At 48.0% G+C, this 24190-nt stretch overlaps 1 protein-coding gene across 2 annotated transcripts in view; it reads right to left on the bottom strand.

Moving 5' to 3' along the window:
- LOC119167945 (small G protein signaling modulator 1) overlaps positions 1-22937 on the bottom strand; it is a 301398-nt gene extending 278461 nt beyond the window's left edge. The window contains exon 1 of one of the 2 annotated variants that reach the window (XM_075891022.1): positions 22598-22937. In XM_075891022.1, coding sequence (XP_075747137.1) covers positions 22598-22750 — 153 coding nt within the window. In that variant the 5' untranslated portion in view covers positions 22751-22937. The remainder of the gene's footprint in view (positions 1-22597) is intronic. The other variant, XM_037419412.2, reaches the window with a different exon arrangement.
- Between the last annotated feature and the right edge of the window lie 1253 nt (positions 22938-24190).

Genomic DNA, 24190 nt, shown 5'->3' with positions numbered 1-24190 from the left:
TGGTTGTAAATGCCATCTTCAATAGAGACCGTGTATTTGCATACATCGGAATTTAAAAAGACTAGGTCGAGTGTAGAACGGGTGTTTCCAGTCTCTCTGGTGCACTCATTAACAATCTGCACATACATACACGTGCTCACAACATCAAATGCACTGCAGAACTTTCTGTCTTCTGAAACCCCTTTAGTTGACGTTTAGAACGATAAATATATTCTGGCATGTAAAAATTAGAAAGTCCTTGAAAATAAATAGACATGAAACGTTCGAGCGCGCGTAATGCATACACTTTTTACATGCACTAGGAGATAAAGTGTGCAAACAACGACAAAAGTAGTAACATGAGTGTTGTGCTGCCGTACATGATAGAGCGAGATTGTGCAGCTCAAAGGTGCTTTCAAGCGTGAAGCACATTAGGGGCCTGGACAGTCGTTGCTTGGCATAATCCAAACAAAACCACATTTTAAAAAATGCAAGAGAGAAAGCAAGTGAGAATTTGAAAGAAATGGAAAAGTAAATTTAAAAGAAATATAGAAAGGGCAAGAGAAATAGATTAAAAATTACAGAAGAAATATAGAAAAAACTGAAAAAGAAAAAAAAAAGGAAAGAGAAGAGTAAAGCTTAAGAGAAACAAAGCAGACTTCACAGCCCTGCATTTCCTTCAGGCTTGCTGCATGTGTAGTTTTGTGTGCTACACCTGCGCTCCCCCTGCAGCCTGGCTCTTAGCTGGTGTGCTATACTTATAGAAAGCATTCACACCGGGAGACTGGCCTTAAATTTCTCGCCTGACAGCAATCTGGCCAGCCTTGCCTCTCCGCGGCGGTCTAGTGGATAAGATACTTGGCTGCTGACCCACAAGTCGCGGGATCGAATCCCGGCTGCAGCGGCTGCATTTTTGATGGAGGCGAAAAGGCTGTAGGTCCGTGTGCTCAGATTTGGGTGCACGTTAAAGAACCCTAGGTGGTGAAAATTTCCGGAGCCCTCCACTACGGCGTCTCTCATAATCATGTGATGGTTTTGGGACATTAAACCCCACATATCACTCAATCCGGCTAACCTCACACCGTTTATGCTCGCTAGCTACAAAGCACAGACGAGCGGCAATGAGCAAGACTGCCATGGAACTGCAGGTCTAACACAACAAGCTTTTATTTACTATATAGCAATGTATATGTATATCTATTAAATGTCCATTCAGTGTCGATGTGCAACGTAGCTGCAACCTTACTCGGTCGAGCTTTTTATAGTTACGGGTACATTTTTTTTATTTATTTTATTTATTTATTGATACTGCGATCTTTTACAAGATCATAGCAGGGGTGGTACAAAACATAAACATAAACATCAATGGAAACAGGCAAACAAACAATCAAAAACAAATGTAATACAAACTTATGTAACTGATAGCTGCAGTGATTCTTCGAGACAAGAGAATCAACAAAAAGCAAGGTACAAACATAGATAACAATCATTTCTGCAGTGACTCTTCAAATGCAGACAATGTATTTAGGGTAACAACATCGTTATGTAGATTGTTCCAATCCACGATAGTCCTCGGAAAAAAAGAATATTTGAAACAATTTGTTCGTTGCATCAATGGAGAGATGGTAAGATAGTGTCTCTGTCTTGTTCCGTAACCCAATGAAAAGTGAATGATATGTGATGTGTCAACTGCATAGTGACCTTTTATTAACTGGAAAAGAAATTTTAAGCGCAATATTCGATTTTGGTCCGGAATGTTTGGAAATTTGCTTTTCAAGAGAAGTTTTGTAATTGAAGTAGGACCGTACGAGTTATAAATGAACCTAACAACCTTTTTTTGCACCCTTTCAAGTTTTTGGATATCAGTCTGAGTGAACGGGTCCCATATGACCACAGCATACTCCAGTAAAGGACGGATAATGGCATTGTAAGCGAGGAGACGAATACTTGGTGTGGTTGATCTTAAAGAACGCCTTAGGAAAAAAAGTTTACGGAGAGATTTAGCTACTACAAAATCTACGTGCTTTGACCAGGATAGATTTTTTGTAATCCAGAGACCAAGGTACTTGTATTGAGTTACTTCTGACAGAATTGTATTGTTGGTGGAGTACTGGAACAAAAGAGGGTCTTTTTCAAGGGTAATTCTCATAAAAACTGTTTTAGCGAAATTAACAGGCATCTGCCATTTGTCACACCACGAAATTACTTTTAGAAAGTTCCGATTTAGTTTAATTTGATCGTCAACTGAGGTGATCTTTTCATATAAGACACAGTCGTCGGCGTACAACCTAATGTGAACAGAAAGGTCAGTGACGATATCATTTATATATAACAGAAAAAAAAAAGGCCCAAGGACGGATCCTTGAGGAACGCCTGAGTTTACAGGAGCTTGTTTAGAAGATGTATTTTTTACCGTAACAAATTGACGCCTGTTTGTTAGGTATGCTGTTATCCAGTCAAGGATCTTTTTGTTTTGTAGAATACAAGTTAATTTGTGAAGTAACTTAGTATGCGAAACTTTATCGAAGGCTTTTTGAAAATCCATAAATATGGCATCCGTCTGCTTCCCTTCGTTAATTGCTTGAGCAAAGTCATGCGTAATTTCCACTAATTGAGTATTCGTTGAAAAGCCCCGCCTGAACCCATGTTGAACATTTGTTAATACTTTATGAGAATTAAGGAAGGTAATTATATGTTTATGAATAATGTGTTCTAGAATTTTACATGATGTTGATATAAGGGAAATCGGTCGGTAATTCGGAATAGATGACTTGTCTCCCGCTTTGTGTAAAGGCTTAATTTTGGCGATCTTCCAGTCATCTGGCAGTTGGCCCTCATTCAACGAATGGGTATACAAAATAAACAAATAGCGAGAACACCATTCTGCGTAGCGCTTCAAGAAGGCATTTGGAATGCCATCTGGCCCGGTTGATTTTTTAACATCCAGATGCAGCAGTAAGTTTAAAATGCCATTCTCGGAAATGACTAAGTCTGGAATAGGTGGGAGCGATATTGAAAAATCAGGAAGGATGCCGTTACCACAAGTAAAAACAGACTTGAAGTGGTTGTTGAAGGCGGAACAAACTATTTCTTCATTGCATGTTCTTTGGCCGCTTATCGTGAATGAGTCAATCGAGCGAGATGTTGGCGTGATCAGCCTCCAAAATTTCTCGGGTGATGTTTTGATAAAAGTTGGAAGCGATGTTTCGTGGTATCTTTCCTTGTCGCGCGCAATTTGCAGTTTTAGTTCGCCCGACAGGTTAGCTATCAGCGGTGTATAAGCAGCTTTATCATGAGATTTCGCTCTTTTGCTTTTTATTTGTTTAAGTTTTCGCTGTAAATGTAGCGTTTCTCTTGTAATCCAGAGGTTCCGGCATTCAGTTTTTTTAACGATTTTCGGTATGAAACGCTCCACACATTCAAAGACAATATCTTTAAAAGTAAGCCACAGATAATTCACACTGCTACCCGAGTGTTTAAAATCATCGTAAAGAGTTTAAACATCTAACTTTCTTAATTTAGATTTCTATAAATATCCAAAAGATATTTACAATGTTCACCAAAAATGTACCATGAATGTCTACAAAATATTTGTGGTTCACTGCATGGGACAGTGCTGCCACCGCTGGACCAGAAGGTCACGTGTCACGAATCACTGTGCGTGGCTGCTAGATCAGACTTTTGGGCACTTTTGAAAGATATTGGGTGCGAGGCCTACCATTGGAAGCACGAGCACTGCAATCGCTGTGACGTGCATGGTTGGATCACGTGATCTTGCCTCGCTCTCACGAAGGAAAGCTGGCGGTTGGATGCGTTGTTCTTACTGTGACTTCGCGGTGTTTTTATTTTTTAACAGCGTTGTTTTGCAGTGGTTTCATGTGTGCGGACTTCTGCAGACTACAGAATCCAGAAAGTTGCAGTAAAAGTTACCAGCTGCGTGCCACAGTGCGCTACGTACGTGAGGGCACTGGCTGTGCCACTGTCACCTTTCTCTTTCTCTGTTGTGGTTATTTCGAGCTTATGGTGTTCAAATGAGCCCTCACCATCAATGCTCAAAAAAATCAGAACGCTTTAGTTTCTGCATAGAAGCCTCGTTCACAACAAAAAATTAATGTGCAAACAATCCTATTATGTATATTTTAAAATAGGAAGTAGGTATGTACATGTGGGAGAAGTTGCCGTCATTACATTCAAGAATGTGCGCCGTTGTCTGAATTGGAGAGAGTCAAGATATTTATTTATTTATTATTTATTTTATTTTTTAGACAGTACAATTGCATTGCCCGCGGTCAGGACAAAAGGAGGTGGTTTGCCTCCTGACGAGGTCCTGCTCGCGCTGGGCATAACAGTGGTAGTGCTAAATATACATTGACAACTGAAAAGAACATTGCATATAATTTCGAAAAACAAAGTTATTACAAAAAATGTACATATTTGCAAAAGCAGCCATCAACTTGACAAAAGAACTCTGCACTAGAAGATGCCTAGAACAACAAAGTAAAACTATTTGTTTGACACAGTTGCTGCATCTCAGCACAAGTAGGGTAAAAAGACATATGCATATACACACCCATATATACATTCACATACATCAGCACATGCACACAATATATATATTGTAAGAATACTGCTAGACGCACGCCAGGGTTGAGCAAACGTTTATTGGGCCTAACAGCACCGAGACAGCAACCAGCGGTTTCAGCAGCAGCACGAGCCTCCGCCACAACAAACGTCTTCTTCGTCGTCTCTAGCAAGCCCGTATTTGTCACTAGATTGACTCCCTGGTGCGAAAGGAGCCATCCTGGCGACCTATGGCACAGACAGGACTGGTGGGTCGTAGTGAGGTTTTAGACGCTCGACGTGCACAGTCTCGTGCCCGTGGCGCCGTTAATCTGTAGGTGGCTGAATAGGTTCAACTATGTAGTTGACTGGTGAAGTCTGGCGCAAGATCCTGTACGGACCGTCATACTTGGGTATGAACTTTGAGCAAAGGCCTGGGGCAGACGATGGCACGCGGAGCCACACGATTGCCCCAGGCACGTATGACGAAGGGGATGAGCGTCGGTCATGCGAGTGCTTCTGGCGAGCCTGATCGTGCGTTGTTAGCGAACGTGCTAGCTGCCGACATTCTTCGGCATATGTGGCGGCTTCAGCCAATGTTGTCGATTCTGAAGGGTCTGGGCGGTACAGAAGGATAGTGTCCAAGAACGATGAAGGTTCCCGACCATAAAGAAGGAAGAATGGGGAGAATCCAGTTGTCGATTGAATTGCGCTATTTTAAGCGTAAGTAACGAATGGCAGTATGCGGTACGAGTTCGTATGGTCATCAGAAACATACATGGAGAGCATGTCACCCAGCGTGCGATTAAATCGCTCGGTCATCCCGTTGGTTTGGGGGTGGTATGCGGTCGTTGTTTGGTGCACGATGTTGCATTCGCGTAGAAGGGCTTCTATAGCTTCCGACAAGAACGCCCACGGTCACTGAGAAGCTCGCGGGGTGCACCATGCCGGAGGACAAGGTTGTGCAGAATGAACAGGCCACTTCCCGCGCAGTGGCCTCGGGAAGCGCCGAAGTTTCGGCGTAGCGCATAAGGTGGTCCCCGGCTACGATGACCCAGCGGTTTCCATTTGGTGTGTATGGTAGGGGACCATACAAGTCTATTCCGATGCGGCTGAAAGGCCGAGAAGGACAAGGCAGTGGCTGGAGTGGCCCTGTAGATGTGCGAGGGGAGCTCTTTCGGCGTTGGCACAAGGAACATGAACGGACGTACTGCCTAACAAGCGGTACATTCCGCGCCAGTAATATCGAATTCGTAGGCGAGCATACGTCTTCACTACACCTGCGTGGGCACATTGCAGATCCGCGTGGAAGGAGGCACAGACGTCAGAACGTAGGTGGCGAGGTATTACCAGCAACCATTTGCGGCCATCAGATAGGTAGTTTCGCCGGTACAGAAGACCGTCACGGATGGTAAAATGGCGAGCAGTTCGTCGAAGTAAACGGTTGCCGGTTTGTGGAGACGTCTGAGACAGGTACCCTAAGAGAGACGCTATCCATGGATCCTGGCGTTGCTCAGCGGACATGTCGGCCTGTTCAAGTGAAGAACATTCGCAGCTGGAAACAGACGCTGCAACATAATCGTGGGGAAGTGGAGAGCGAGAAAGAGCGTCGGCGTCCGAATGCTTGCGGCCTGACCGATAAATTACACGAATATCGTAATCTTGGAGACGTAGTGCCCAGCGAGCTAGGCGACCAGATGGGTATTTTAATGACGATAACCCAACACAATGCGTGGTGATCAGTCTTGACGTCAAATGGGCAGCCATATACGTAAGGTTTGAATTTTGTGATTGCCCAAACAATGGCAAGGCATTCTTTCTCGGTGACTGAATAGTTCTTTTCCGCCTTAGTGAGGGTGCGACTAGCGTAGGACACAACATACTCATCGAAGCCAGATTTACGCTGAGCAAGAATAGCGCCGAGGCCAACTCCACTAGCGTCCGTATGGATTTCGGTTGGAGCATCTGGATCAAAGTGGCGTAGAATAGGTGGTGATGTCAGAAGATGGCGTGAAGACGCGAATGATTCGTCGCATGCTGGGGACCACGCCGAGAGGTCTTGGTTGTCGGCAAGTAGCTGCGTCAGGGGTGCGATTATGGTGGCGAAATTGCGCACAAAACGGCGAAAATATGAGCAGAGCCCGATGAAGCTGCGGAGTTCTTTTAGTGTAGCCGGCCTGGGAAAGTCGGCGACAGCGCGAAGCTTGGCTGGATCAGGACGGACACCATGCTTGCTAACAACATGCCCTAAGATGGTAAGCTGGCGGGCAGCGAAGTGGCATTTCTTCAAATTCAGCTGCAGTCCAGCGTTCGAGAGGCAAGTCAGGACACATGCTAGACGGCTGAGGTGGGAGTTGAAGTCCTTCGAAAAAACAACATCATCCAAATAGCACAGGCATGTGTTCCATTGAAAGCATCTAAGAATGTTGTCCATGAGATGCTTGAAGATGGCAGGCGCATTACAGAGGCCGAATGGCATGACGTTGAACTCGTACAATCCGTCAGGCGTTACAAACGCAGTCTTGGAGCGGTCGGCTTCATTCATAGGGACCTGCCAGTAGCCGGATCAAAAATCTAAAGAAAAGAACTCTGCTCCTTGCAGGCAATCGAGGGCGTCATCGATTCTAGGCAGCGGATAAACATCTTTTCTGGTGATCTTGTTAAAACGCCTGTAATCAACGCAAAATCTGATGCCGCCGTCCTTTTTTTTCACCAGTACAACCGGAGAGGCCCAAGGAATGTTTGAAGGTTTTATCACACCACGTCGAAGCATATCGTTCACCTGATCATGAATGGCACGGCGTTCAGCGTGAGACACTCGATATGGGCGCTGGCGCAAAGGTGCATGACTACCGGTGTTGATTTTGTGAACGATGGCAGATGTGCAACCCAAAGAAGGTTGGCTATGGTCAAATTACATCTTGAAGCGATCGAGTAAAGCAAGGAGTTGAATGCGCTGAGCAACGGGAAGTTTAGGGTCAATGGATGGGGAAAAAACCTCCGGAGATGAAGTGGGGGTGGCATCAGAGGTAATGGTGTTTAAGTGAGATGATGACAAGTCATCAGGTAGGTGACTGGATGAAACAGAATCGATTTCCTCAAGGTGACCGAGGAGTTCGCCACGGAATAATATGGCCGGCGAAGGAAGCGAGTTCGTTATATAAATGGAGCCACGTGAGTTTTCTACGGTGACAACTGCGAACGGGAGAAAGAAGCTTTTACGAGAGCCGAAGGTGTCAGAGGGGATAAAGAGGGCGGTGACAGAGGGTGCGTCGTCGCAGAAGAGTGGCACATGAACACAGGATAGAGGAGGGATGTGAGTGTCCGCGGCTACGGTGACTTGGGAAGATCACAAGTCACCGTAGGCGCTGTTCGGCGTGGAGCTTGTGAACAGCGGGTCTGCCAAAGACTTCTGCGAAGCGCGTCTTCAAGGTAGGCCAAGAGGGTATTTCCGCTTTGTGGTTGTTAAACCACAGTTCTGCAACACCCGCGAGATAGAAATTGAGGTAAGCGAGCTTGTCTGTGCCATCCCACTTATTGTGGGCGCTTACCGCTTCATACTGCGACAGCCAGTCTTCGGAGTCTTGGTCGTCGGTCGCGTTGAAAATCACTGGATCTCGCTGTCGTGGCATTCCGGAACAGGTGACAGATGGAATTATCACTGCAGGGGACTGGGTCCGGGAACGGAGTTCCAGTTTGAGACAACCAGCACTCTCCACCAAATGTAAGAATACTGCTAGACGCACGCTGGGGTAGAGCAACCGTTTATTGGGCCTAACAGCACTGAGACAGCAAACAGCGGTTTCAGCAGCACGAGCCTCCGCCACAACAAACGTCTTCTTCGTCGTCTTTAGCAAGCCCGTATTTGTGACTACAATATATATATATATATATATATAATACACATACATACACACATCGCGCGGGAGACTACAGTCCAATAAATTGTGCCCAAAAGATCAATTTATCCTAAATGTTAAAGACGGACCGAGTTTTTAATTTAAAATTTTTAGAGTTGGTGCACGATAGTGCCAATTCAGTTATTTCAGGGTAATCATTATATAATTTCATGACTTGGTAATCAATTGCCAGCATATCATAATTAGTACACGTTCTTTTACTAACTATGCATGTTTTACGTATGTCATGCCCAATGTTCCTGTTTAGATAGTGACGGCTCAATGAGCCCCACTATCCCGATACTTCATAATATTTGTACATAGACAGTTTCATCTTGTGAATAAAGATAAAGTAGAATTGCAAATGTGATGCTTTGACATGAGCTCTGATGAGTCTATATTATATCCCGAGTGGAGAGCCTTACTGCCTTTCTCTGTAATGTGGAAAGCTTCTCATTATCAGTCTTAATGCTTGTTCCCCATACTGACAAACAATAATGCCACGTTCCATTTCCCAAGTTTTTGTTATCGTCCCAAAACACCACACCATTCTCAGCGCGAACCGCGCCTGCAGTTTTCGAGAAGGTTTCGGACTGTAGTAGATCATTTCGATAAGATCACGCCCACTGTGCGAACGGTACAGACTGTTCTGGAACCTACGCCGCCGCCAGCGATAACGCTAGAACGTTCGACGGCAAGAGTATAAATGCCGACGCGCTTCGCCGCTTGTCAGTTGTTGATCGAAGGCCGACGCTCCGTTCGCCGCTATCAGTCCGAGACTGCTATCTGTGCGAGACTGCTGCTGTAATTGGACTTTCCGTTTACCGGGCACAGGTTCGCCCAAATAAACAGTTAAATCCCAACACGAAGTCTCCTGTCTTCGGCCACGTCACGACCCCGTGACATCTGGTGGAGGTGCTGCTTCGTTCATGTATCGGACGCCCCCGTCAAGCCGCGAACCCAGCCCACGTCGCGGAGAAGACACCGACGCCAACCAGGAGCAGCGAACAAGCCGCCGACAGCAAGGGCTACCACCGGAGTACGGGATTCTAGAAGACAAGGCGCGGAAGACCAAGGGCATGACCGCGACTGCAGCGACAATGACAATCGCCGCATCCCAGCTCACGATGGTCATGCATCAACCCAGGGAACCACCAATTTTCCATGGGTCATCGTTCGAAGACCCGGAGTCCTGGCTAGAAACATACCGCCGTGTGGCCGCCCTCAACCACTGGGACAACGAAGAAAAGCTCCGTCGTGTGTACTTCTACCTGGAAGACACCGCAAGGACCTGGCTAGAGAATCGTGAGTCCACGCTCCGAACGTGGGATGTCTTCTGCGGCGCATTTCTGCAAACGTTCGCGAGCGTCGCTCGCAAAGAAAGGGCCGCTGCTCAACTAGAGACCCGGGTTCAGCTACCAAATGAGAAGGTTGGAATTTTCACAGAAGAGATGACCCGCCTATTTCGTCACGCTGACCCAGACATGCCTGAGGAGAAGAAAGTTTGTTTCCTCATGCGAGGGGTCAAACAGGAGCTCTTCGCGGGACTAATGAGGAATCCACCGAACACCGTCCAAGAATTTGTATCCGAGGCGACCACCATCGAAAAAACCCTTGACATGCGCACCAGACAGTATAATCGTCGCCTGACTCCAAAATGCGCTGCTGCTCAAACCAGTGACTCTGAAAACCTGCGTGAAACGATCCGAGCGATCGTGCGGGAAGAGCTGCGCAAACTGTTGCCTTCGGCGCACCCTCAAGTGGATTCGATCGCCGACATTGTGCGAGAAGAAGTTCGGCAATCACTTCGAATTCCCCAAACACCGCTGCCCGAGCCAGAAACTATGAGCTACGCCACTGCAGTGCGCCACAACGCTCCTCCCCGTCCACGCCAAAACGCCGCCCCGTCGCACTTCCGTCGCCGGACACCACTGCCGCCACCACCCCCACCGATGACCTACCGTTCACCAGCGGACCAGCGCAGTGCGCCGACGAAAACCGACGTTTGGCGGACCCCTGACCACCGCCCACTGTGCTACCACTGCAGCGAGGCCGGGCACACTTACCGCCGTTGCCAGTACCGACAGATGGGACTGCGTGGCTTCGCCGTCGATGCACCACATCCGCAGCCAGGGGAACGGCCACGTGACATCGCCGACTACCTGACAGGAACTCAATGGACACCCCGAAGTCCTTCCCGTTCGCCGTCGCCCAGCCGCCGCATGTCACCGCACCCCCGGCAGTACTCCGGCCCAACGCGGGGCCGGTCTCCTAGCCCGTATCCGGGAAACTAAGGGCAGCAACCGGTGGAGGTGCGGTTGCTGTGCGACGAACTACCGAAGATCCTCCGACGACGACGACGCTGCGACGGAGCTTTCCGAACACAATGCCAACCAGGCAAAGCCCTGACGGCGAAAACTCACTTACCGGAGGTGGCCTGACGACGCAACATGGAAGCAGCGGATCAAGCCGACGCAGCCGTGACCCGACGCCACGCCCTAACTGTAATGCGAGACGGCGAACTAGCGACATCGACGTTCTTATTGACGGCCACAGTGTGACCGCTCTCGTCGATACTGGAGCCGACTATTCTGTCATCAGTGGGTCGTTCGCCGCAAAGTTAAAGAAAGTTAGGACAGCTTGGAAAGGCCCAGAAATCCGCACAGCCGGAGGCCATCTTGTAACGCCTGCAGGAATCTGCACACCGAGAGTCACCATTAACGGCCGTATTTATCCTACAGACTTCGTAGTCCTACAGCCTTGCTCGAGAGATGTCATCCTTGGCATGGACTTCTTATGCCTCCATGGTGCTGTCATCAACCTAAAAAGAAAGTCGATAACGTTATCCACAGAAGAAGCACTACCACCGCACACGCCGTCAGGACACCATGCCTTGAATGTGCTGGAAGAACAAGTCACCATTCCGCCTCGCTCAAGCGTCATTATTTCAGTCGGCGCTCCTAAATCACCTGACTTGAAAGGCGTCGTTGAAGGCAGTCAGCATCTGTTGGTCACCCGAAATATTTGCGTCGCAAGAGGAATAGCAGAGCTGTGGGGAGGCAAAGCAAGGGTTATGCTCACGAATTTCAGCAATGAGTACAAACATGTGAACAAAGGAACAACGGTCGCATACATCGAAGAAATTGTCGAAGCCACCAGTGCTTTCGCCCTCGCCGATTCTGCGGAACCTGCTCAGAGGAACCAAGCCCCTCCCATAGCTTTCGACGTCAATCCCAGACTATCGAACGATAAGCAAGAACAGCTCAAGGCCCTGCTCCTGCAATACGAAGATTGCTTTTCGTCGTCATCGAAAATTCGGCAGACCGCAATCACGAAACATCGCATCATAACTGAAGAAAATGCCAGACCACTCCGTCAGAGTCCGTACAGGGTTTCGACGCGAGAACGTGAGGCCATGAAGAGACAAGTTGATGAAATGCTGCGGGATGACATTATCCAGTTGTCCAAGAGTCCATGGGCATCCCCCGTGGTGTTAGTGAAGAAAAAGGATGGGACCCTACCTTTCTGCGTCGATTATCGCCGCCTCAACAAAATCACAAGAAAGGACGTGTATCCTCTCCCACGAATAGACGACGCACTTGATTGGCTCCATAACGCCAAGTACTTTTCGTCAATGGACCTCAAGACTGGCTATTGGCAAATCGAAGTCGACGAAAGAGACCGAGAGAAGACGGCGTTTATAACACCGGACGGCCTCTTCGAGTTTAAGGTGATGCCCTTCGGCCTTTACTCAGCGCCTGCAACTTTTCAACGCGTTATGGATACAGTACTGGCAGGATTGAAGTAGCAAACTTGCCTTGTGTACTTGGACGGCGTCGTCGTGTTTTCTTCGAGTTTCGACGAGCATCTTCGGCGCCTTGAAGCTGTACTTCAAGCCATCAAGACGTCCGGACTCACACTGAAGCCAGAAAAGTGCAGATTTGCGTATGAGGAGCTTTTGTTTCTGGGGCACGTTATCAGCAAGTCTGGAGTTCGTCCCGATCCACGGAAAACAGCCGCCATCGCCGACTTCCCGCCGCCCACTGACAAGAAGGCCGTGCGCCGATTTCTGGGCCTGTGCGCCTACTATAGGCGGTTCGTGAAAAACTTCGCCCGAATCGCCGATCCTCTCACTAACCTTACCAAGGCCGACGTGGAGTTCAAGTGGGAAACGCCACAGGAACACGCTTTCCAGGAGCTTAAACATCGCCTCCAGATGCCTCCGTTACTTGCCCATTTCGACGAATTCGCCGAGACAGAAATGCATACTGACGCAAGCAGCGTAGGTCTTGGCGCCGTTCTTGTGCAGAGGGCTGACGGACTTGAAAGGGTTATTAGTTACGCCAGCCGATCGCTATCCAAAGCAGAAGCAAATTATTCCACAACAGAAAAGGAGTGCCTCGCCATCATCTGGGCCACGTCGAAATTTCGCCCCTACCTCTACGGCAGGCCCTTCAAAGTTGTGAGCGACCACCACGCCTTGTGTTGGCTAGCCACTTTGAAGAACCCTTCAGGTCGCCTCGCACGATGGAGCCTGAGACTTCAAGAGTATGACATTACTGTCATTTACAAGTCCGGCAAAAAACACTCTGACGCCGACTGTCTCTCTCGTGCGCCTGTCGACCAACCGCTACCCGACGACCCGGATGACGAGTACTTCTTGGGAACGATAACTACCGTCGACTTCGCTGAACGACAGCGGGCCGACCCGGAACTTAAGGCCCTAATAAAATACGTCGAAGGCAGGACCGCCGAAGTCCCGAAGGTATTCAAGCGCGCACTTGCGTCGTTCTTTCTACGAAACGGTCTTCTACAAAAGAAAAGCTTTTCACCGCTTCGAGCTAAGTACCTCCTTGTGGTGCCTTCAGCTCTGCGACCAGAACTCCTGTAGGCCCTGCACGACGATCCGACGGCAGGGCACCTCAGTCTTTCTCGCACGCTCGCGAGGATACAAGAAAGGTACTACTGGCCACGTCTTACCACCGACGTCACTCGTTATGTGAGGACATGCCGGGACTGTCAGCGACGCAAGACACCGCCGACAAGGCCAGCGGGACTTCTGCAGCCAATTGATCCACCTTGCCGACCTTTCCAGCAGATTGGTATGGACCTACTGGGGCCGTTCCCGACTTCGACTTTCGGAAACAAGTGGATCGTGGTAGCTACCGACTACCTCACCCGCTACGCCAAGACAAAAACCCTGCCAAAAGGCAGTGCATCCGAGGCAGCTAAGTTCTTCGTCGAAAATATCGTCCTACGTCACGGCGCCCCGGAGGTCCTTATCACCGACAGAGGAACAGCATTCACTGCCGACTTAACTCAAGCGATCTTGGCATACAGCCAAACAAACCACCGCCGGACGACAGCGTACCACCCACAGACCAACGGCCTCACCGAGCGGCTTAACAAGACGATCGCCGACATGCTGTCAATGTACGTCAATGTCCAACACAAGACGTGGGACGCCATTCTTCCGTATGTTACCTTCGCATACAACACGGCGGTGCAGGAGACGACGCAAATATCTCCATACAAATTGGTCTACGGAAGGAGCCCGGCAACGACGCTCGATGCCATGTTACCCAACGTCACCGACGAAGAAAGCCTCGATGTGAGCGAGTACCTTCAACGTGCCGAAGAAGCCCGACAACTTGCGCGTCTCCGTATCAAGAATCAACAGACGACAGACAGCCACCGTTACAACCTTCGACGACGCTTCGTGGAATACCAGCCCGGTGAACGTGTTTGGGTGTGGACGCCGATACGCCGACGTGGACTAAGTGAAAAGCTTCTGCGACGCTACTTCGGACCATACAGGGTGGTTCGACGTCTCGGCCCACTTGATTACGAGGTTGTCCCCGACGGCATCACGAACTCTCAACGACGCCGATTGCGACCTGAAGTCGTACATGTCGCGCGCCTCAAGCCGTTTCATGCGCGTTAACAAACTGAAACAGTGTTTTTTTGTATTATAGTTGTATCGTAATTTATTCATTGTACTTTCTAACATTATTATTGTACCTTCATCTTTAGTTAAAGCATCGGGACGATGCCTTTCTTTCAGAGGGGGGCAATGCCACGTTCCATTTCCCAAGTTTTTGTTATCGTCCCAAAACACCACACCATTCTCAGCGCGAACCGCGCCTGCAGTTTTCGAGAAGGTTTCGGACTGTAGTAGATCATTTCGATAAGATCACGCCCACTGTGCGAACGGTACAGACTGTTCTGGAACCTACGCCGCCGCCAGCGATAACGCTAGAACGATCGACGGCAAGAGTATAAATACCGACGCGCTTCGCCGCTTGTCAGTTGTTGATCGAAGGCCGACGCTCCGTTCGCCGCTATCAGTCCGAGACTGCTATCTGTGCGAGACTGCTGCTGTAATTGGACTTTCCGTTTACCGGGCACAGGTTCGCCCAAATAAACAGTTAAATCCCAACACGAAGTCTCCTGTCTTCGGCCACGTCACGACCCCGTGACAATAACTAAAATGCGAATGGATTATTGAATATTACAATGCCCTCTTTAGCTTGGTAGTTAAGAAGTTACGTAAGTGGTTCAACATGCCCATTGAATTCACTACCTTCATTCTTACATTGTTCACGTTTTGGGACCAGCTTAAATTTGTAAAGTAACACCTAAAAATGAATGGTCATCCACAACGTCTAGCAGGTATTCGCCATATTACAGTTTGATGATGTAATCTATATATTTATTTTTAGGATAAAAAAGCATGAACTTTATCTTCTTAACATTTTTTTTAGTTGATTAGAAAATACCAAAAGATTAAGCTCAGTCAAGCAGTTGTTTGACATTGCTTCTAGCTCCTTCAAGTCAGCCCCAGAAAAGAAAACACTTGTGTCGTCGACGTACATCAGAGTCTTGAAACACACACCATTCTTAATTACAGCCTTTCCACATTTAGCGTCCAAGAGACAAATATACTCTAAACAATTCTGCAGATAACTACGGAGGAGATTTTGAGCTTTACCTCTAAAGCCATAGGCTTCAAGTTTATGGAATAAAATTTCATGTTTGGTGGTGTCAAAGGCTTTCTAGAAATCTAGATATTGTGGGGGTGCTGACACACCCTGTAAAGTTGTTTGCGCTGTGTGGCGCAGTGTCTCGCCCCAAGACCGCATTTCGGGTGATGACCCTCGGGCGATAAATGGCGTTGTGTTCATATTGAGTACCACTGTTGGTAGAGTGGTAGCGCCAGCGGTGACCCCTGGCGGAAGGCAGGCCTTGTTGGCCGGCGAGAGTTGAGCGAGCCTCTTCTGCGCGTGGCGGTTCCCGCAAACGGTTGTCTCTCGCTGTGGGTCTGCCTTGGACGGCACCGCGGGCCGCCTGCAGTAGGCCCCCGTGGTGAGTGAAGCGTTGGCAACGCCGCCTTTTGTGTGCTCTTGTGTTATGTTGTTTCAGAGTTTAGTAATCCTGTGTAATGATGACTTAGCGTGTTGATAAAGATTGATGTATCATTCGGCAGACAATATCGTCGTTGTAAATTAGTTGAATAAATGTATGTTGTTGGTTTGTACCGACCGCGTCTGCTGTGTTCGTTCACTCCAAGAGCATGGTGGCGCTCGCACGCCAATTCCAGACGCAACACTGGCTGCCCAACGTGGAGCTCTTGGAGTATCATATGACAGTTTTTGCGGTTCGGTAGAAACTTTTGTTAGAACCGGGATGGAGTAGGCCTAGGGGGGGACTTCTTTGGTAGCGTCGGTGGTGTGCTTTGTTGGGAAGCGAGGAGGTTGGTTTTGTAACGTGTTTGAATTTGTTGGCAGGTTGACTTTTTTTTTTTGCTGTTGTTCTTTTTTATTGGAGTTAAGTTTTCAAAACCGTTGTTGAATTGGGACAAGAGCCATGTGGTCTGCATCCTGGGGTGAGCAAGGCCTAGAGCACATGGTTTGTAGGCCAGGCCCGAAGCGAGTGAGTACGGAAGCCTCGTGGGTGGTCCAATTTTCTGTAAATAGCTTCTTCTATCTCTTTGGGCTCAGGGAGCCGGGCGTCGTTGCTGACTTGTATTGCGGCTTGGCGCCGGGGCAGTGGACGCCGATCGCTTGGTAAGCTGCTGTGTGCAGCGAGCGACAGGGCCACCCCACAGAGTGGACGTCTCCTTGCGGCTGCCTCTTCTGCGCTTAGGCTGGGTGGATGCCGGTTGTCGAGCAACTAATTAGGCCTAAGGCTCTGCGCAGCCGCCTGTCACACGTGGCACAAATAGGTGGATCGTGGCGTTGAGGTGTTGCACTCTGCTTCCCTCACTTTTTTTTTTGTTATCTTGCGATGCACGAGTTAAGAAAAGTGATTTTTTGTTTTATTTTGATGGGCGTCTCAGCCGCCGATGTATTAGCTAGCATTACTGACCATCGTTCCACGTGATCGAAAAGCCCGAAGCTCCCTTCCCTAGGCCCTGCTCCATAGTTCTTTCGAGTTTTTTTTTTATGTATTCGGCGGGAGGGATGTCATCCACGGCCGGCTGTTTTCTGCACCTCGTCAGCGCCGCTGGTCAGGAATGCGGTCGTGAGGTTGGGCGATGGAGATGCCTGGGACCTGCGCAACTGCCTGCAGTCCGGCGCCCTCGTGAGTGCTGGTCGCAACTGGAAGACGTGTCGGCGCTAGCGACGGTTCATCGCGCCAATGACAACGTTGCTGTTGCAGGGCCGGTACTGATGTGAAGTCGAGCCGGACAGTGCAGCAGTGTCGACCATCGGCGGTGTCGTGGTGCAAGGACATTATGGACATGCGATGTCATTTTTTTTTTTTTGTTAAAGCTTGTGTAGCTGTTCTTTGTTTTCGGGATATGGTTTGATTTAAGGTTGGGTAAATGTGGGGGTGCTGACACACCCTGTAAAGTTGTTTGCACTGTGTGGCGCACGTGTCTTGACCAAGGCCTCATTTCGGGTGACGACCGTCGGGCGATAGATGGCGTTGTGTTCGCCTTGAGTACCACTGTTGGTAGAGTGGTAGCGCCGGCGGTGACCCCTGGCGGAAGGCAGGCCTTGTTGGCGGGCGAGAGTTGAGTGAGCCTCTTCTGCATGTGGTGGTTGCCGCAAACGGTTGTCTCTTGCTGTGGATCTGCCGTGGACGGCACCGCGGGCCGCCTGCAGTAGGCCCACGTGGCAAGTGAAGAGTTGGCGACACCACCTTTTGTGTGCTCTTGTGTTATGTTGTTTCAGACTTTAGTAACTTTGTGTAATGATGACTTAGCGTGTTGATAACGATTGATGTATCATTCGGCGGACGATATCGTCGTTGTAAATTAGTTGAATAAATGTATGCTGTTGGTTTGTACCGACCACGTCTGCTGTGTCCGTTCACTCCAAGAGCATGGTGGTGCTCGCACGCCAATTCCAGACCCCACAATATATGCCTACTCTAAATAACTTTTTTTGAATGCTTTGGATGACTTTATCTTTAATTCGCACTAGTGCCTTTTCTGTCGATGTTCCTTTTTGAAATCGAAACTGTTGCTCTACAATAACATTTTTTGCTAATAAAAATATATTCAATCGTGTGCACAGGACTTTCTCAGCCACTTTAGAAAATAGTGATAGCATAGGTATTGCTCTTTAATTACCCAACACATAAAGTTTTCCATCTTTATGAAGTAAAATCACACGAGCAATTTTCAGCCTATCGGGATAAATACCGTACGATACCGTTTCGTTGAAAATGTGAGTTAATGGTTTTGCAATGTCATGTGCCACAGTCTTTACTGGTGATGCTTTTATGCCGTCTTCTCCTGTTGCTGAGTTATTTTCAAGCGAACCTAGAATTGATGTTATTTTATCTTCTGGAGTTGGAAATAAGAACAGCGTTGGAGGTATGATGTACAGCACTATGCAAGTGCATCATACATTTTCGCTCTGGGTGTACAGTAGGGAGGGGTTCAGCAGTGCCAACGTTGATAAAATAATTGTTTAACAAGGTTGCTAAGCAGTCACCAGAATATTTCACACCACCAACTTCTATTTCCGGTGATACTTCTGATAAAGGAGTGCTCGTTAGCTCATGATAGATTTTCCATGTCTTTCGGCTATTCCAGGCAACACTTTCAAATTTTCGTTCAAGAGAGACGACTTTAGCCTTCTTGAGGTCAGCATTCAACCTATTTCTAAACTTCTTAAATTCCAGTAATATTTGAAGATCACATATTTTTAGAAAAGTAGCGAATATTTTTTCTTTCTGTTTAATACTAATAATAATAAAGCCACTCGTAATCCATGCCTTCCAGACCTTTCTATGTTTGACTACTGTTGTCACGGGAAAAGTAGCATCATAACTCTGCTGTAATTTTGACACAAATATTTCATATGATTTATACGGATTATACCCTGAATAAGCCGCTTCCCAGTCTGTGCTCACGACTAGAGACTGAAATAAAGTGATGCTGCGTTGACTTATGTATCTCGTAGTGAACTCTCTTTTGAAAAATTATGAGTTGAAAAAATTGCAAATATGAATAAATGGTCACTGATACCTGTAGCTAGGATAACAGAACAAGTTATAGTCTTTGGTACACTCGTGAAGCATAAATTAATGAGCGTATGACTCTGCACGGTAACCGTCGTGGGTTGATGCAACAGGTTATTGCAGTTCTTCGCTAACATACCTTGAAGTAGCTGAAATTTTGCCTGGCTATCGGAAAGCAGGTTTACATTAAATTCATCAACTACAATGACCTGCCAATTGTTAGCGTTGGCGTAATGTAGTAGTTTTTCGACATAGTCACGGAAATTTGAAAGAACCGCCTGAGCTGGACGGTAAACAACAAGATGTGGCCCGCAAATCTAGTTCCTTTGCCTTTATCTTTGTTAATTTTACCATATTCCGGTCTATTTGCGGTTAGTTGCTTCAGCGTGTTCAGCCAGCGCGTTCGACGAAACTTTTCTAATGTCATACATGAGCGGCTCCAGTCTACTAATGCTACTTCTCTCGCCAAGGTAACCTAACCGCTGCCTGTGCCACTCCCACCCTCCTCCCCAGCTCTCCTTCCCCATGTGTGTATCCTACCACAGGGGGTTTCCATCCGTGGTAGCGTAGCCACGGGGTGGCATACCAAGCCCATGCCCCCTCCCCATTTTTTCCCATGGTGCATACAAAACAACGGTCTACCACATCATCCTGCCCGGGCCCTATATTAATCAAGGTGGTGCTGCCTTGAAAAAAAGTTCTGCCAACGCACCTGCCGTCTGTGACTTCAGCTCACAGGGTTCCTCACTTATAGAATATGTCTGTAGGACGAGCCCATAGCCACCATCACTTCCTCTGCATGTTGTTTTGATCTACAGGCGAAAATGTGGTCAGCTTCAAAAACTGATTCATCTTCTAGGAACTGCCGCGAAACATCACACAACTTATGAATGAAGCTGTAAAACAAGATGAACACCAGCAATTTCACTGACACATGAAATTGCCAGTTAGATCACAATACGCAAGACCTGGCAATATGCTCATTCAAGAGCGCAAAATATAATAAGGCTGGCTATTTCACTGAAACATGAAATTGCCAGTTAGATCACAGTACGCAAGACCTGGCAATATGCTCATTCAAGAGCGCAAAATATGATACAGGTGGCTGATCGCATTTTTTTCATCCCGATTTACACCTTCTCTCGAACTGAACCAACCATTCATAATTCGTTTTCACCCATGTGTGTATCGATGGCGATCGAATGTGTAACGAGTGACCACCGTAGAAATTTTGCGCAATAAATATTAGAGCATGCCGCAGAGAAAAGTTACAGCTCTGAATGAGGCACGGGTGTGCGTGATTCTCACGTTTACCCACAATCATAACAGAAAGGTTGCGGCTATAACAATGCTGTGCTGCTTCCCACAAAGCGGCGAATCAACTTGCGCTGTGCTTCATAGGGCCGTGTGTGCTAAACAAAACTGTAAATTTGCCCGTGCTTGTCGTGTCAACCATGGCCTGTCTATCGATGGAAACCTACAATGAATGAAAGAGAGTGGTTGCGTGCATTTCTTGCAGGAAAGATAAGTTTCTTTACTATTAATACCTATTTGGTGCTTCATTTCGACACGGAATGAACCCTTACCTTTCACAGAAGCAGCGCGTTCGGCCTCTGTGGTTTTCGTTTTAGTGGCCATAGCAGACGACGTCGGCTGTCGGGCATTACAAGAAGCGCAACGCTTTTCTGCGGCAGTTATTCAGCATATCGTACAGTCAGGAAAGAAGCTCCAGCAGTATTTTACTGAATTCGTTAAGTGAAGTACCACAAGAATATTATTAATAAAAGGAGACAACAAAGCGGCTGCGGGCTGCATGCGGGAGGGCGGCGGAGCAATCAAACCACACACGTCACAGGGACCCCTCCGCATGGTAGCGCCACGGTATGTCCTCATGCCTAATAGAAACTTTCATAATTGGTATAATGACAAATAAGACAATTGTTGCACATTCCCTGCCACCTTTTTCTACTCAAGGCAGATGTTATATGTTTAAGTGTCATGCGCCAATATCGAATACGTCGAGGTTCAAGATTAATACATTTCAGAGACCTCATCGTTTATACATATCTTTTCTTCAGATGTAGAAATAATGTTCGTCATGGAAGCATCCAAGGGCTTAAAGGCCAACTCCAGCAATCTTTCAAGGTCAATGGATCTCAATAAAATTCACTGGGCACGTTCATTTGCACAATTCATACCAAATCACAGGCTTGAAAGTTTCACAGATTCTTTTCAAATTAATTTTGTAGCTTGCCTCCAAACACTGACTTCACTTGATAGAATTATCAAGTGAAGTCAAAGTTTTTCCAGGCAGAAATGATGGAAGTAATATTCCACTGCAGCATCTGCTATGGATTTTGTGGGTTTGCCCGGCGCTTCCTTGGTTGCACATGTGATTTCCCTTTCCATGTTGGTGGGCATGCTATAGGTGGCAAGTTGTGTTGTGTTGCTGGCCGCATACGATTAGCCATATATTAGCCATAACAGCGTTAGCCGATCGCCGCAGGCACAAGCTTGGACGGCGTGGACAGGCGTGGACAGGTAGAGCCATCTTGCGGGCACTATGCGCAATCAGGCAGGTTTGTGCAAACGCTTACGCCACACGTAGAAGCGCACTCGGTAGAGTTTCGGTTTCGGTATTTTACTAACTAAACATTATTTACGAACTTGTCGACCATTTGAGCTATCGGGCGCGTTACAAGAGTGTCTCAGGAACGTAAAAGCGCCATTATCCTGGCATAGTCAAAAAATCGACGGAGTTGGCCGTTAACTTTCGTGAAAACCAGCAGCGTAGACGCGAAAAAGGCCACTTCGATCCCCACTGGCAAGGGCCGAACCTGCTTCTTCACATCTATGTCACAATTACTACAATGCACTTATATAAAATAGTACTATTAAAGCTCCCTGCACATTCCCCAGGCTTTATTACCTGCTGCTATTGAGACTCATAATGACAATGTTAACGTAAGATTCCTATATATTTTCGTCATTTTCACAGAGTTTTCACATCGGAATCACGCTTCTATTATTTACACGAACAAATGAAATCCCGAGCGACATGTCCCAAAAACGTCAACGCTGCACGCGCACCGAGGTCTACGCGCATTGCACGTAAAGTGGGCTTTTCCGCATAGCCGCGTCCGGCATGGCGCGCGGAAATGCGGCGCCCCTGAACGGAACTGCACTGCAGCTGCCGCGTGTTGCCGTAAACGAGGCCGCCGCCGTTAAGATACGCGCGCCCGATCCGCAACCCGGGCGCAACTGTGTCACTGCACGAGGTTCATCGACCCAGCAGCTCGAATGTCGCGGGCAGCGCGCAACAGGCGTCAGATATATCTCATCCCGCGCGCACGCTGAAGCTGCAACATGCGCGAGCTGTCAAACGCTCTCGAATTGAGCGACACAGCGGATCAATTGCGGCGTAGCGCCCAACATTCACGACGCCGGCTGCACGCCCATATCCGTAGATAGACTCCCAAATTGTGCAATATGGTTACCAGTACCAATTGGCATCCCCGGATGCTCGGGACAGCACGGACACTAATCGCTTCTTCGGCTCAGTTACAGCCCCTTTAAACCGAGTTTAGGGCGTTCTAAAGCAGAGCGATAGTGCGCAAAACAGTGCAGTTACCAGCTGCGATCGCAGTTGGCCGGGTAGAACTGCATGCGTCACACTGCATTACCTCTTTCTTCACCGTCCGCAGCAGTTTCTCCCGATACTCGTTTTCGCTGAGCAGCGAGGCCGAGGTATCGTCGCTCTTGCTCCGGAAGACGGTCATGATGCGCGTCGGCGAGTCGCTCTTGGAGAATGCCGCCGGCGCAGACGTGAGGGCCATAACCTCGTACACCCAGTAATGTAGACCTCCCTCGAGGCTCTAGCAGCAAACCGCACGTGACCGCGGACTCAACAATTGTTCTCGGGCCAACAGCTGAAGCAGCTCTCTCGATTGAGCCCTCCCTTCGGTTTCAGCCTTGGTTTCCCCGCAGAGTTTCTCCACACATAGAGTTTCCCACAATACTTACTAGAGGGAACTCTGGCGCTAGTGTCTAAGGGAGCTGCAACGCATGGCGCTTCAGCGAGCATGGGAATGATGGATTGATGGGTAGTACTACAGTGGCTAGAACAGGGAAGTGTGATGAGCGGCAAGCAGCGCCTAAGGAGCGCACTGAAGCCTCTGAGGAGGAGCAGCGTGGGGGCGCGCGCAGTTGTTTATACGGCGGCGGAAACACAAAGGAAAGAAAAGGAAAATAAACCGGGGGATTAAAATTAGTTATATAAACATGCAAGGTGGCCGCAAGCAGGAAAAATGGACTGAGATACAAACCCAACTCAAGAAAGAAGAAATTGACGTGTACGCCCTGACCGAAACCCACCTGAGAGATATGGAGGAGCCACCAGTGATGGATGATTACGTATGGGTGGGGTGCAACAGGGCAGCGGGAGACAGGAAAGGTGGAGGCGTGGGCATGTTGATTAGGCGAGGAGGGAATTGGCAGAGGGAAAATCAGGGCTGTAAGGAGCACTTATGGGTTAGTGGAACGGTGGGGGGAAAAAGACACGGTTGGGAGTGGCCTATCTGTGGACAGGGAATGACGCCAGAGAACAAAATAAAGAGTGGGTGGACTGCCTCAGGAAGGACATAAAAAAATTTAAAGAATCTAGTGAAGTGATATTAGTAGGAGATTTAAATGCCCACATTGAGGATCTAGATGGATATACAGACTATAACGGTGCAATGGTTATCGATATGTGTGAAGAACAGCAACTGGTAATAGTTAACCGGGAACATAAATGCGACGGGCAGATAACGTGGCAAAGCGGCAGTAGACAGTCTTGCATAGACTACGGCCTGGTCTCAGAGCACACATACGAGCGGTTGGACCAAATGACGATAGATGAAGAAGGAGAAAACAGTCTGGGCAGCGACTACAGGCGTATAATCCTGTAATTTGACATTGGGGGGGCTAGGAAGAAAACACAGGAGGTTGGGCTCCCGAAAGTAAGAGAAAAGCAGACAGCAGACATCGTCAATAGCATCGAAAGAGAATTAGAAGCACAGCCAACAAAGGTGTGGGAATATGACGAGGTTGTTAGTTGTATACAAAAGGAAATAAACAAAGTAAGGAAAAAAACCGCTGGAGGGGTAAACGGGAACCACGAAGCTGGTGGGACAAGTAAATTAAACTGGCTATTGAAGAACGACGACGGGCCTCTCGACTGCACAGAAAAGCAAAGCAAATGGGATATCAGGATGATGAGGTGCAGTTACGGCGGA

The sequence above is a fragment of the Rhipicephalus microplus genome, chromosome 3, assembly GCF_043290135.1.
Source record: "Rhipicephalus microplus isolate Deutch F79 chromosome 3, USDA_Rmic, whole genome shotgun sequence".
In the NCBI taxonomy this organism is placed as follows: Eukaryota; Metazoa; Arthropoda; class Arachnida; order Ixodida; family Ixodidae; genus Rhipicephalus; species Rhipicephalus microplus.
Note: the sequence above shows the minus strand (reverse complement) of the source record. Positions and strands in the feature narration are given on the sequence as shown.